Source organism: Crotalus tigris, unplaced genomic scaffold, assembly GCF_016545835.1.
Source record: "Crotalus tigris isolate CLP2741 ecotype Arizona unplaced genomic scaffold, ASM1654583v1 scf7180000020497.760770, whole genome shotgun sequence".
Lineage (NCBI taxonomy): Eukaryota > Metazoa > Chordata > Lepidosauria > Squamata > Viperidae > Crotalus > Crotalus tigris.
Window position 1 is genome coordinate 155,226 of NW_024098046.1, and position 12,343 is coordinate 167,568.

Here is a 12,343-nt window from a genome sequence, read left to right on the forward strand (position 1 = left end):
CCTGCTCAGGCAGGAAACCCTACACCATTTCAGACAAATGGCTGTCCAGTCTCTTCTTAAAAACTTCCAGTGTTGGAGCATTCACTGCTTCTGGAGACAGGTTGTTCCACTGATTAATTGTTCTAACTGTCAGGAAGTTTCTCCTTAGTTCTAGGTTGCTTCTCTCTTTGGTTAGTTTCCATCTGTTGCTTCTTGTCCTGCCTTCAGGGGCTTTGGAGAATAGCTTGACTCCCTCTTCTTTGGGGCAGCCCCTGAGATATTGGAACCCTGCTATCATGTCCCCCCTTGTCCTTCTCTTCATTAAACTAGACATCCCCAATTCCAGCAGCCTTTCCTTATATGTTTTAGCCTCCAGTCCCCTAATCATCTTTGTTGTTCTTCTCTGCACTCTTTCTAGAGTCTCAACCTCTTTTTTACATCGTGGTGACCAAAACTGGATGCCGTATTCCAAGTGTGGCCTTACTAAGGCCTTGTAAAGTGGTATTAACACTTCACGTGATCTTGATACACTCTTTTAAGACTTGGTAAAGGAGAATTACAGGGGGGGGGGGAATGTCTCTTGCTTTGCCCTCTTGGAGGGCAAATTCTGTGTGCAGAAAGGATAAATATTGATAATGGCTGAAAAGCACAGATGGTTCAACCAGGCTCTGTTCTATTTCGCAGGAGACGTATCGGGGATTTTTGGAAGAAACAACAGCAACAACTATGATTTGAATCGGAACTTTCCAGATCAGTTTGTCCAAATTGCCGATCCCCTGCAGCCAGAGACCATAGCTGTTATGAACTGGCTGAAGACCTACCCCTTTGTGCTATCTGCCAATTTGCATGGAGGTAAGAGGAATGCAGACCAGCTAGTCTGGAAATGTACAGCACTTTTATTCTGCACGCAGTTGAGCCCTAAGCCCCATTACAGGAAAACCTACCAATGCATGGAAAGGATTTTCATTATATACTTTTATCTGATAATAGTTTACAGGTTAGGATTTCTGGCCAAGATTATCCAAAAGAGAGCCTGTAAATTTTAAAAAAAAGTGTTTGTATTCAGCACATGTGTTCTTATTAGGGTTACTTTGAAAATGATTAGAGTTGCATTGAAAAGAATGCCGTGTGAATTACTTGCTTGATTTGTCTGTCCAATTTATTCTTAAATTTATATACCACCACCACCCCTCGCTGTCCAAAGTGACTTTGAGCGGCTTAAAAATGTAATCAAATTAAATTGTCTTAAATTTATTAAAACAGTTTTGTCTTTTTTCCCCCAGATTTCTGGAAGCTTGAAAAAAAAAAAAAAGACATGCCTGTTTTAATAAGTAGCCCCCATAGGTGTTGTGCTTGCATGAGGTCTAAAGAACTTCAGAATCATTTTTTAAAGTATGCACAACCTTGGTGTTGTTGTGTTGCTCTTCTGAAAGGTCTAGTTTGTTTGTTTGTTTGTTTGTTTGTTTGTTTATGAATGAGTGAGACTTATATACCGCTTTAAGTGCAAGCACTCTCTAAGCGGTGTACACCAGTAAGCAATGTATATATATATTTACATTGCCCCCAACAATCTGGGTCCTCATTTTACCTACCCCGGAAGGATGGAAGGCTGAGTCAACCTTGAGCCGCTAAGATTTGAACCACTGACCTGCTGAACACAGTCAGCTAAAGTGCCCTGCAGTACTGCACTCTAACTGCTGCACCACCTCGGCTCAAGTTTCCGCTTTTGTTGGAGGGGGGCTTAATGAGTACATTTCCTCTGTCCTGGCTCTTGATATTTAAGAACAAGTAGCATGCAGGTGCTCCCTTGCTGCACCTTGTTCCATTCCCTTTGGTGGATTATACTCATTGTTATCTTTATTTACCTGGATTAGTTTTGTGGCTAGTTGCGAAATCTAAGCAAATAGTAGTATTCTTGACTGTGAAGGTGAAACAACAGCCTTTTACGTTACGATTAATTTACTCAGAGTGATAAAATCCTGAAAGCTATTTTTTTTTTCCCCTTTGCAGGATCTCTGGTGGTTAACTACCCCTTTGATGACGATCAGCTAGGAATTGCCACATATAGTAAATCCCCTGATGATGCTGTTTTTCAGCAGCTAGCTCTTACCTATGCTAAGGTAACAATTATTGGAAGGTGGATCCTGGAGATCCACTAGCTTACATATCATACACGCTTATATATTGTGGATTGTGATTCCTGGGGGGGGGGAGGTGTTACAAGGAACTTAAGAGAAGTTACATTTTTTTTAAACTGTCAGGCTTGCGCAGACGAAGAGCAATTATATAGCTCATGGTATGTATAAAGCATCCACAGTAAGGTACATACAAGAATTAAAAGACAATTTAACTAAAATTTAACAGTACGTAATGGCACAATAGTCCAGTGGCATTACCATTGGACTATTGTTAGTTGTAAGTTGTTAGAAAGGCCTTCTGGAAGATGTCTTTGTTTTAAATTTCTACTCGTTTGAGATTATTATTTTATTATTAAATTTATTTGCCGCCCTTCTCACCCCAAGGTGACTCTGGGAAAGATTCTGTTGGATAACAGAATAGCAAAAGTGACCCATTTTAGCGATATAAATTGGGCGTATATGATATTTACTATGGTGGGGATTATAGTAATATTGTTTATTTATATGCCCTTTGCTGCTTTTTGTTTACATGTAATATGTAATAGTAGTAAAGTTGGAAGGGACCTTGGAGGTCATCTAGTCCAACCCCCTGCTCAGGCAGGAAACCCTACACCATTTCTGACAAATGGCTGTCCAGTCTCTTCTTAAAAACTTCCAGTGATGGAGCATTCACCGCTTCCGGAGGCAGGTTAGGTTGTTCTACTGGTTAATTGTTCTCACTGTCAGGAAGTTTCTCCTTAGTTCTAGGTTGCTTCTCTCCTTGATCAGTTTCCACCCGTTGCTTCTTGTCCTGCCTTCTGGCGCTTTGGAAAATAGCTTAATTCCCTCTTCTTTATGGCAGCCCATAAAGAATTACTAGGAGCCCTTGCTAATTATTGCAATATGTAAAATAATATTAATAGACTCGAGAACGTGATGAAAAGTGTATCTTTTGTAAATGATATGTTTATTTTTACCCAACCTTAATTGCAGAGAAATCGTTCATTTTATTCAGTGTGGGATGGAGAGTTTCACACAAATTCATTAAATCTTTTTACGGAGTTCACAGTATCACAAAATTTAAGGACTCCTGCACTAAAACATAATGGAATATGCTTGTGTGACATGATATGTCAACTTAGCCAAGATTCATAGCAGTGAATAACTTCTTTTCAGTTTGACTTTTGTGGAGGCCATATGCCCCCCCCCCCCAAAAAAAGAGCAAAGAAATAGGTATGGCTAGCGCCTTAAATAGATTTAAATTAAATCAATTCAAATTACACTGGATCAGTTAAAGACAGTTTCTCCTGTCACTTCAAAAAATTAGAATTTTCTGGCAATTCCTGAGAGGATTGTGCCAATAACATTTTGTGAACCTGCATGTGGCCTTGTGGAATAAATTTTACTCCTCTGGTTTATGACGTAATGTCTTTCTGAAACCGGCGGCTTTAATTATTTTATAAATCCAGAAATGATAGTGTACTGTAAAGGGAAATGTAAATCTTCCAGGGGACCCTAATGCAAAATGTTTGGAAGGCACAAAAGTTCCCCAAAAAAACCCCCAGAATTGTTAATTACACATATAAGAGTGTAACAAGAGGACCTGCTCAAAGTATCTGGAGAGAAATAGTAGAACAATGTGACCCGAATAAACTCAAGTCAGCACTTTCAATAGTTGTGGGTGACATTATTTTTACTTTTGCTTATTTCTGCAAATAAAAAATAAAAAAATGCAGGTCCCTGTTATCTTGATTGTAGTTCCTACTAGGTTTTCTTCCGTTACATTTGCATCAGCAGGTTACTTGGATTTTAGGGAAGTAGAGGGATTTTAATTTAATTTTAAATAGGGACTCTGTGACAGTTATGAAAGTTGCTGGATGGTCCTCACGTAGCCTAACCCAGGGGTAGGCAGCCTTGGCTCTTTTACGATTCGTAGACTTCAACTCCCAGAATTCCTGAGCCAGCATGGGGAAACTATGGCCCCTTTCATGACTCGTGGACTTCAACTCCCTGAATTCCTGAGCCAGCGTGGCTCAGCATGGAAACCTCTCCCTTTCCCCTCAGCATGGCTGACTCAGGAATTCTGGGAGTTGAAGTCCACTCGTAAAAGAGCCAAGGTTGCCTACCCCTGGCTAACCTGTCTCACAGTGTTATTTAGTTAAAATTGCAAGAGACTGGTACATTGGATTAACGTTAGGATAAATAGGTAGTGATTTTTTTTTCATATTTTGATTTTCCAGTACCATCCCCAGGAATAAAAATGTAGTTCACACTACTTATTTGTACCCTGCTTAGAGTGGAAGTTGAAAAGGGATACAAAAAAAAAAAAATCCATAGTAGTGTAAACTTGGGTTTTTCCAATCTGAATTTAAGAATGTATAAAGCCATGTCTCTTTGCGGTCAAGGTGAACTGCTGGTGACGTCATGTCCCATGTTGTTTTCCATGAGTGCCTGACCGTTTTCATCTGGCATGTTTTAACAACTAGCTGAAAAAAGACCTAGGATTTCCTGGTCGTCTCCCTTCCAAGCGCTAAACAGGTTCAACCTGTTTAGCTTTATAAAGTCACATGAGATCACGAGGAACTTCACCTTCCTGTGATCTGTTATATCAGGCATGGATTAAACAAAAACTCTTTTCACGATAAGCTCCTCTGTGATTTCAAGCGTAACGTAGGAACCAATGGCCTGAACCCCAATTCATATTCTGCTCTTTCAGGAGAACGTGCAAATGTTCCAGGGCCACCCATGCGACAACATATATCCTGATGAATATTTTCCTCGTGGCATCACTAACGGGGCGAATTGGTATAACGTTCCAGGTAAAGCATTAAATGCTGGAGGTGTTTGTGTGTGTGGGGGGGGGGGTGACAACACCTGTGGGCCTTTTGTGTGAAAATAAGATCCTAAATCCCCCTTCAGGTTGTTCTGGGTTTCTCGAGATGAGAACTTTTCCTTGTAAGCCAGCCACGATGTTTTCTAGGGCTATGAAAAACATTTTTTTTTTAAAAAAAAAAGCCTTATTTTAACATCAAAACAGTTTTGACTGGGATTGAGAGTTTTGAATTTGGAACACTTTATTTGAACGGTTTTGCCCACCACAAATGTTGTTTGCTATACGGGAACGAAATCCTGGTTTACACGATGTACCAATTACAAGTCAGTGTTTAATGAGGAAGTCGCGTAATGTTCCAACCGCATTCCCCTGAGTTCCATTTTTTTTAAAAAAAAATAAATACTGCCTCCTACTGCTAAGCACGGGTGTTCAGGAAAACAGTTCTGTACTCTGGCATTTTCTTTTTTTTTTTTTTTCGTCCTTCTATTTAAAGCAGTGGTTCTCAAACTTTCTAATGCCGTGACCCCATAATACAGTTCCCCATGTTGTGGTGACCCCCCAAGTGGGTGTGGCCACCAATAAGAGGGAGTAGGACAGGTAGGGAAAAGGGAAAAAAATGGCGGACAGCGTGGTTTGGCGACTCCCGTGAAATGGTCGTTTGACCCCAAATGGGGTCCCGACCCACAGGTGGAGAACCACTGATTTAAAGTTTGCTCTTACTTCACAGGATCTTTTTTATTCGTTTCTGTTGACACAAAAGAAGCACTGCTATTTTTTTTTTAAGCAATATGTAGAGTTGAAAATGATTCTGCTTTCAAACTTCTTTTCCCAAAATGGCATCTTGCTTTATAGGCAGTCCTCGACTTTTCAACCATTTATTTTAGTGACCATTCAAAGATAACAACGGCACTGGAAAAAGGTGACCTCTGACCTTTTTTTCAGAATTACGAGACCGTTGCAGCATCCCCATGGTCGCGTGGTCAAAATTCAGACGCTTGGCAACTGACTCGTATTTATGACAGTTGCAGTGTCCCCGGGGTGTCACGTGATCCCCTTTTGTGACCTTCTGACAAGCAAAGTCAATGGAGAAGCCAGATTCACTTCACAGCCATGTTGCTAATTTAACAACTGCAGTGATTCATTTAACGACTGAAACGAGAAAGGTCGTCACATGGGGCAAAATTCACTTAACAAATGTCTCCCTTAACCACAGAAACTGGCAAGAAAAGTCATAAAATGGGACAGAACTTATTTAACAGCTGTCTTTGAGAAACTTTCTCAATTGTGATTGTAAGTCGAGGACTTCCTGTATAATAATAATAATAATAATAATAATAATAATAATAATAATAATAATAATAATAATGAAGTTGGAAGGGACCTTGGAGGTCATCAAGTCCAACCCCCTGCTCAGGCAGGAAACCCTATACCATTTCAGACAAATGGTTATCCAGTCTCTTCTTCAAAAACTTCCAGTGTTTGAACATTCACCACTTCTGGAGGCAAGTTGTTCCACTGGTTAATTGTTATCACTGTCAGGAAGTTTCTCCTTAGTTCTAGGTTGCTTCTCTCCTTGATTAGTTTCCACCCGTTGCTTCTTGTCCTGCCTTCGGGTGCTTTGGAAAATAGCTTGATTCCCTCTTCTTTGGGGCAGCCCCATAGATATTGGAACACTGCTATCATGCCCCCCCTTGTCCTCAAAATATTGTGGTTGGAATTTCACCTCTGTGGGATTAATTTTATCCTCGTGATGCAAAGACCTTTTGTCACTAAGCAGACGCGGTTAACGTCCCTTCTGATCGTGCTCGTTCCAGGTGGCATGCAAGATTGGAATTACCTGAACACCAATTGCTTTGAGGTGACTATCGAGTTGGGCTGTGTCAAATATCCCAGGGCAGAAGAATTGCCTAAATACTGGGAGAAGAACCGCCGGTCGCTGCTGCAGTTTATCAAGCAGGTAAGATGATCTGCAGCCCCGCAGGATTAAGAAACGCTCACCTATGCCGCCGCATACTGCACAACGAGAAAATAACAATCAGAATAACAGAGTTGGAAGGGATCTTGGAGGTCTTTTAGTCCAACCTCCTGCTCAGGCAGGAAACCCTATCCCAGGGGTGTCAAACTCAATTTCATTGAAGGCCACATCAGCATTGCAGTTGCCCTCGGGGTGTGTGTGTGGCCAGGGTGGATGTGGCCTACTGGGTGGGCATGGCCAGCTCTACATCGTTGGCGTCAAGGGTGCCTGTGGGGGCCTGGGCAGGAGTGGGACAGATCTGAGGGGCTCTGGCAGAAGGGGGTGGGACCAGGGCAAGCGCCAAGGCATGGTCCATTTCTTCATTCCTCACAAAGGGTGACACTCCCCAGCATGCACCCACGGGGCTGGGCCAACGCAGCAGGGGCTGGTTCCTCGCTGTTTCTAGACGGCCTTGTGGAGCTAAGACTGAACGCGTTTCAGCATAGATGGCCACCACAAAATTGGCTCCCGGCCGGCCTAGGCCAGGGCCAAGGCAGCGGGGGCCGTTCCCTCACTGTTTCCAGGGTGGCTTCACGGGCCACATGAAACCACTTCGCAGGCCGCATCCGGCCCCTGGACCTTGTGTTTGACATGTCTGCCCTATACTATTTCAGACAAATAGTTGTCCAATCTCTTCTTAAAAACCTCCAGTGTTGAAGCATTCACAACTTCTGGAGGCAGGTTGTTCACTGATTAATTGTCCTTACTTTAGGAAGTTTCTCCTTAATTCCAGGTTGCTTTTTTCCTTGATTAATTTCTTTCATTCCTCCCTCCCTCCCTCCCTTGGAATAGTAGAGAGGAATAATAGAGTGGGGAGGGGACCTTGGCGGTCTTCTAGTCCAACCCCCTGCTCAAGCAGGAAACCCTATATCATTTCAGACAAGTGACTGTCCAATCTCTTAAAGACCTCTAGTGATGGAGCACCCAAAACTTCTGGTGGCAAGCTGTTCCACTGCTTGATTGTTCTCACTGTCAGGAACTTTCTCCTTAATTCCAGCTTGCTTCTGTCCTTGATTAGTTTCCATCCACTGTTTCTTATTCTGCCTTCAGGTGCATTGCAGAATAGGAGACCACCTTTTCTCTGGGGTAGCCCCTCAAATACTGGAATACTGCTATTATGTCTCCCCCTAATCCTTCTTTGCTTTAGACCCAGTTCCTGCAACCGTTCTCCGTATATTTCAGTCTCCAGGCTTTTAATCATCTTAGTTGCTCTTCTCTGCACTTTTCCCCTGGCCCTTGTTCCCTCATCGGTTTGGGAAGACACATCAAAGACTAATAAAATCTTTTTTTGCCAGATGCACAATTCATCCATCTCTCTTCACTTAGGTTCACCAAGGGGTCAGAGGGTTTGTTTTGGATGCCACCGATGGGCGAGGCATCTTGAACGCGACCATCAGCGTGGCCAGCATCGACCACCTAGTCTCCACCTATAAAGCCGGAGATTATTGGCGTCTGCTGACTCCAGGAACGTACAAGATCACGGCATCTGCCCGCGGGTAAGCCACGCGGCTTTGTATTTCTAATATCCGTTGCTTTCACCTGAAAGCTGTGAAAGCCAGCTGGACAACTTTGAGCCAGTCACCATGAGACAGTGGTCTGTATGAAATGGTGGTTTATATTTCAGTCTCTAATATACACTAGGAACAAAATACATACACATGGCAATGCTACAAACTCCCAACACACAGCAATTACAGCAGGAAACGGGCGAGAGAGAACACAGCAGCAAAAAGCCTTCCCTTTTATACTCAGGCTCTTAAAGAGACGCAGACCCTGCTGTGTCATTCCTAGCATTGCATCATCCAGTTTGCATGCTGGTTAGCCTTTAAATCGTTATCCTGACAATTCCATTCCACAACTGTGGCCAAGTAAGGTCGTAAAAGGGGGCAAAATTCACTTAACCGCTATCTCGCCCAGCAACAAATGTTATGGGCTCAACTGTGGCTGCAAATCATTAGGTCTGGTAAAAGCTTGCTTCAGAGGAACAGTATTACCTCAGACAGAATGAACTTTCTTTCTTTCCTTCATATTCTTATTTCCTCCTGTTTTTTTTGTTTTTTTTTTCTGCAAGGTATAATTCAGAGACCAAGACAGTAAAAGTCGAAGAGAGCAATGCAGTGCAAGTCAACTTTACTCTGAGTCGAAAAGGCCCCCGAGTGGAAGAAGGATCAGCACCCCATGTGAACATGGCGGACTCCAACGGGTCAGTCACCAAGGAGTTTGAAACCCTGATCAAAGACCTCTCGGCAGAGAACGGCTTGGACCATCTCCTCTTGGCTCCTTCCGCTGATGTTCAGCCTTCCCGTTATCGCCCCTACAAAGATCTGTCCATGTTCCTCAGAGGCTTGAATTTGAATTATCCAGAAATCACCAATCTCGTTAGGTATGTGACGGCACGAGGCATTTACGTTCTGGGAAACCACCGCTGTGTTCCATCGTTGGGTCACAAGATGGGTTCTTGAAAGAAAGGGAGGGGTCCTTGGCGCTCTCTGAGCTTGCTGGTTTTCTTGCAGACGTTTCATGACCCAGCTAGGTAATGTTATCAGTGCTAGACGGGAGTGGGATTGAGGGAGGAGGAGGAGGGGGGGGACTGTGGGGTTCTTGATGCTCTCTGAGCTTGGTGGTTTTCTTGCAGACATTTCATGACCCAGCTAGGTATCGTTATCAGTGCTAGACGGCAGTGGGATTGAGGGAGGAGGAGGAGGAATGTGGGGTCCTTGGTCCTCTCTGAGCTGGGTGTTGCAGACGTTTCATGACCCGACTAGGGAACGTCATCACTGCTAGGAGGGATGGGGGGAAGGAGGAGGAGCAGAAGGAGGACTGTGGGGTTCTTGATGCTCTCTGAGCTTGGTGGTTTTCTTCCAGACATTTCATTACCCAGCTAGGTAACACCATCAGTGATAGACAGGAGTGGGATTGAGGGAGGAAGACAGGAGTGGGAGACATTTCATTACCCAGCTAGGTAACACCATCAGTGCTAGACAGGAGTGGGATTGAGGGAGGAGGACTGTGGGGTCCTTGGTGATCTCTGAGCTGGGTGGTTTTCTTGCAGACGTTTCATGACCCGACTAAGGAACGTTATCACTGCTAGGAGGGATGGGGGGAAGGAAGAGGAGGAGCAGAAGGAGGACTGTGGGGTCCTTGATGCTCTCTGAGCTTGGTGGTTTTCTTCCAGACATTTCATTACCCAGCTAGGTAATGCCATCAGTGCTAGTAAGGAGAGCCGTTTGCTGTCAGTTTCTATTCTCCTGGCTTGCCCTGGCAGTAATAATGATAGTATAATAATATAATAATAGTAGTAAAGTTGGAAGGGACCTTGGAGGTTATCTAGTCTAACCCCCTGCTCAGGCAGGAAACCCTACACCATTTCGGACAAATGGCTGTCCAGTCTCTTCTTAAAAACTTCCAGTGTTGGAGCATTCACCGCTTCTGGAGGCAGGTGGTTCCACTGGTTAATTGTTCTCACTGTCAGGCAGTTTCTCCTTAGTTCCAGGTTGCTTCTCTCCTTGGTGAGTTTCCACCCGTTGCTTCTTGTCCTGCCTTCCGGCACCTTGGAAAATAGCTTGACTCCCTCTTCTTTGGGGCAGCCCCTGAGATATTGGAATACTGCTATCCTGTCCCCCCTCGTCCTTCTCTTCGTTAAACTAGACATACCCAATTCTAGCAACCGTTCCTTATATGTGTTGGTGGGGGTGGCCTTAGAGATCCTTTGGTTGGGCTGTTTCATGCTTGCTCTTTAGAAAGAAAGTTCGAAAGAGAATGACCTGATTGCACCAATGCGGTCCGAAGCTCTTGTGCCCACCGTTCTAAAAAACACTCTGCACCTGATCTAAGGTGATCACTGCTAAATGCTGTTTTCTGCAGTTAGATTGAGCTTTTCAATCCCTCTATTTCTCAACAGCCTTCTTCCTTTGCTAATAACGGAGAAGGGGGTCAGCGCTGAAATGATTGCTTTGGTATCGGAGACATTGACTGTGTGTTTCACTTTATGTCCCTTGTTTGGGCAATCCCTGGGGATAGGCTTCCTACTTAAAAACGACAGCTGAACGTTCCTGAAAGTTTGCATTCTGCGTCAGGAAAAAGCTGAATCACTCCTCGTGAGATTTATAAAGTCAGCAAAAAATATTCTGTTCTCCTGCTAAGTAGCCAAATACTTATTATATTCAGTCGCTGTGAATCTTAGTAAGGTGATTGGCATCACGGGAAGCTATGGGAATGTTTCCTGGGATAGGGTGGGATGACTTAAAAAGGCAATAAGCCTGAGGATTTAGATAACCCAGACGACCAAACAACAACTACAACACTGAACATGACTTTTTATTTAAACCAGCTGAAATCAGAAGAAGACCAGCCTGAACTCACGACAAATATACTAAGCCAAATTATTGTTGTTGTTGTTGTTAATTGCGAAGTCGTGTCCGACCCATCACGACCCCATGGACAACGTTCCTCCAGGTCTTCCTGTCCTCTACCATCTTCTGGAGTCCATTTAAGTTCACACCTCCTGCTTCAGGGACTCCATCCAGCCATCTCATTCTCTGTCGTCCCCTTCTTCTCTTGCCCTCCATCTTTCCCAGCATTAGGCCCTTCTCCAGTGAGTCCTTCCTTCTCATTAGGTGGCCAAAGTATTTGTGTTTCAACTTCAGGATCTGGCCTTCTAAAGAGCAGTTGGGTTGATCTCTTCTAGGACTGACCGGTTTGATCGCCTTGCAGTCCAAGGGACTCGCAGGAGTCTTCTCCAGCACCAGAGTTCAAAGGCCTCAATTCTTTGGCGCTCAGCCTTTCTTGTGGTCCAACTTTCACAGCCATCCATTGCAACTGGTAAAACCATGGCCTGGACTATACGCACTTTTGTTGGCAGGGTGATGTCTCTGCTTTTTAGAGTGCTGTCTAGAATTTGCCATAGCTTTCCTCCCCAGGAGCAAGCGTCTTTTAATTTCTTGGCTGCAGTCCCCATCTGAGGTGATCTTGGAGCCCAGAAAAATAAAATCTGTCACTACCTCCATTTCTTCCCCATCTATTTGCCAGGAATTGAGAAGGCCGGATGCCATGATTTTAGTTTTCTTAATGTTGAGACTAAGCCAAATATGGAGACTCAAATTGTTAGGCCAACAATCTAATGACTATGAAGGGACTAGCTTCCTTGAAAAGTTGATAACTGGATGGTCTCCCTTGATTCAAATGACATTTGCAGGAATGAAGGGAGATCCACCCCGAGGATTGAAAGGCTCTGCTATGGAAGCCTGAATTAGACTTAAAAATGGCTTTTTTTTTTTTTAATGCGACCCTTAATGGAAGAGCCTAAAATTTCACTTAATGGGCTAAGGAGATTTTAAAAGACATTAATTGATTTAATATTTAGGATTTACCTGGACTGTGCTGAGATGGATAAATTAACAA

General features: G+C 43.7%; 1 protein-coding gene across 1 annotated transcript in view; it reads left to right on the forward strand.

Moving 5' to 3' along the window:
* The window catches only part of CPD (carboxypeptidase D), a 47,529-nt gene that overhangs the window by 16,386 nt on the left and 18,800 nt on the right, over nucleotides 1–12,343 (forward strand). The window contains exons 5-10 of the mRNA XM_039366957.1: nucleotides 664–831; nucleotides 1,990–2,099; nucleotides 4,813–4,915; nucleotides 6,744–6,886; nucleotides 8,270–8,439; nucleotides 9,015–9,326. Of these exons, the coding sequence (XP_039222891.1) occupies nucleotides 664–831; nucleotides 1,990–2,099; nucleotides 4,813–4,915; nucleotides 6,744–6,886; nucleotides 8,270–8,439; nucleotides 9,015–9,326 (1,006 nt within the window). The remainder of the gene's footprint in view (nucleotides 1–663; nucleotides 832–1,989; nucleotides 2,100–4,812; nucleotides 4,916–6,743; nucleotides 6,887–8,269; nucleotides 8,440–9,014; nucleotides 9,327–12,343) is intronic.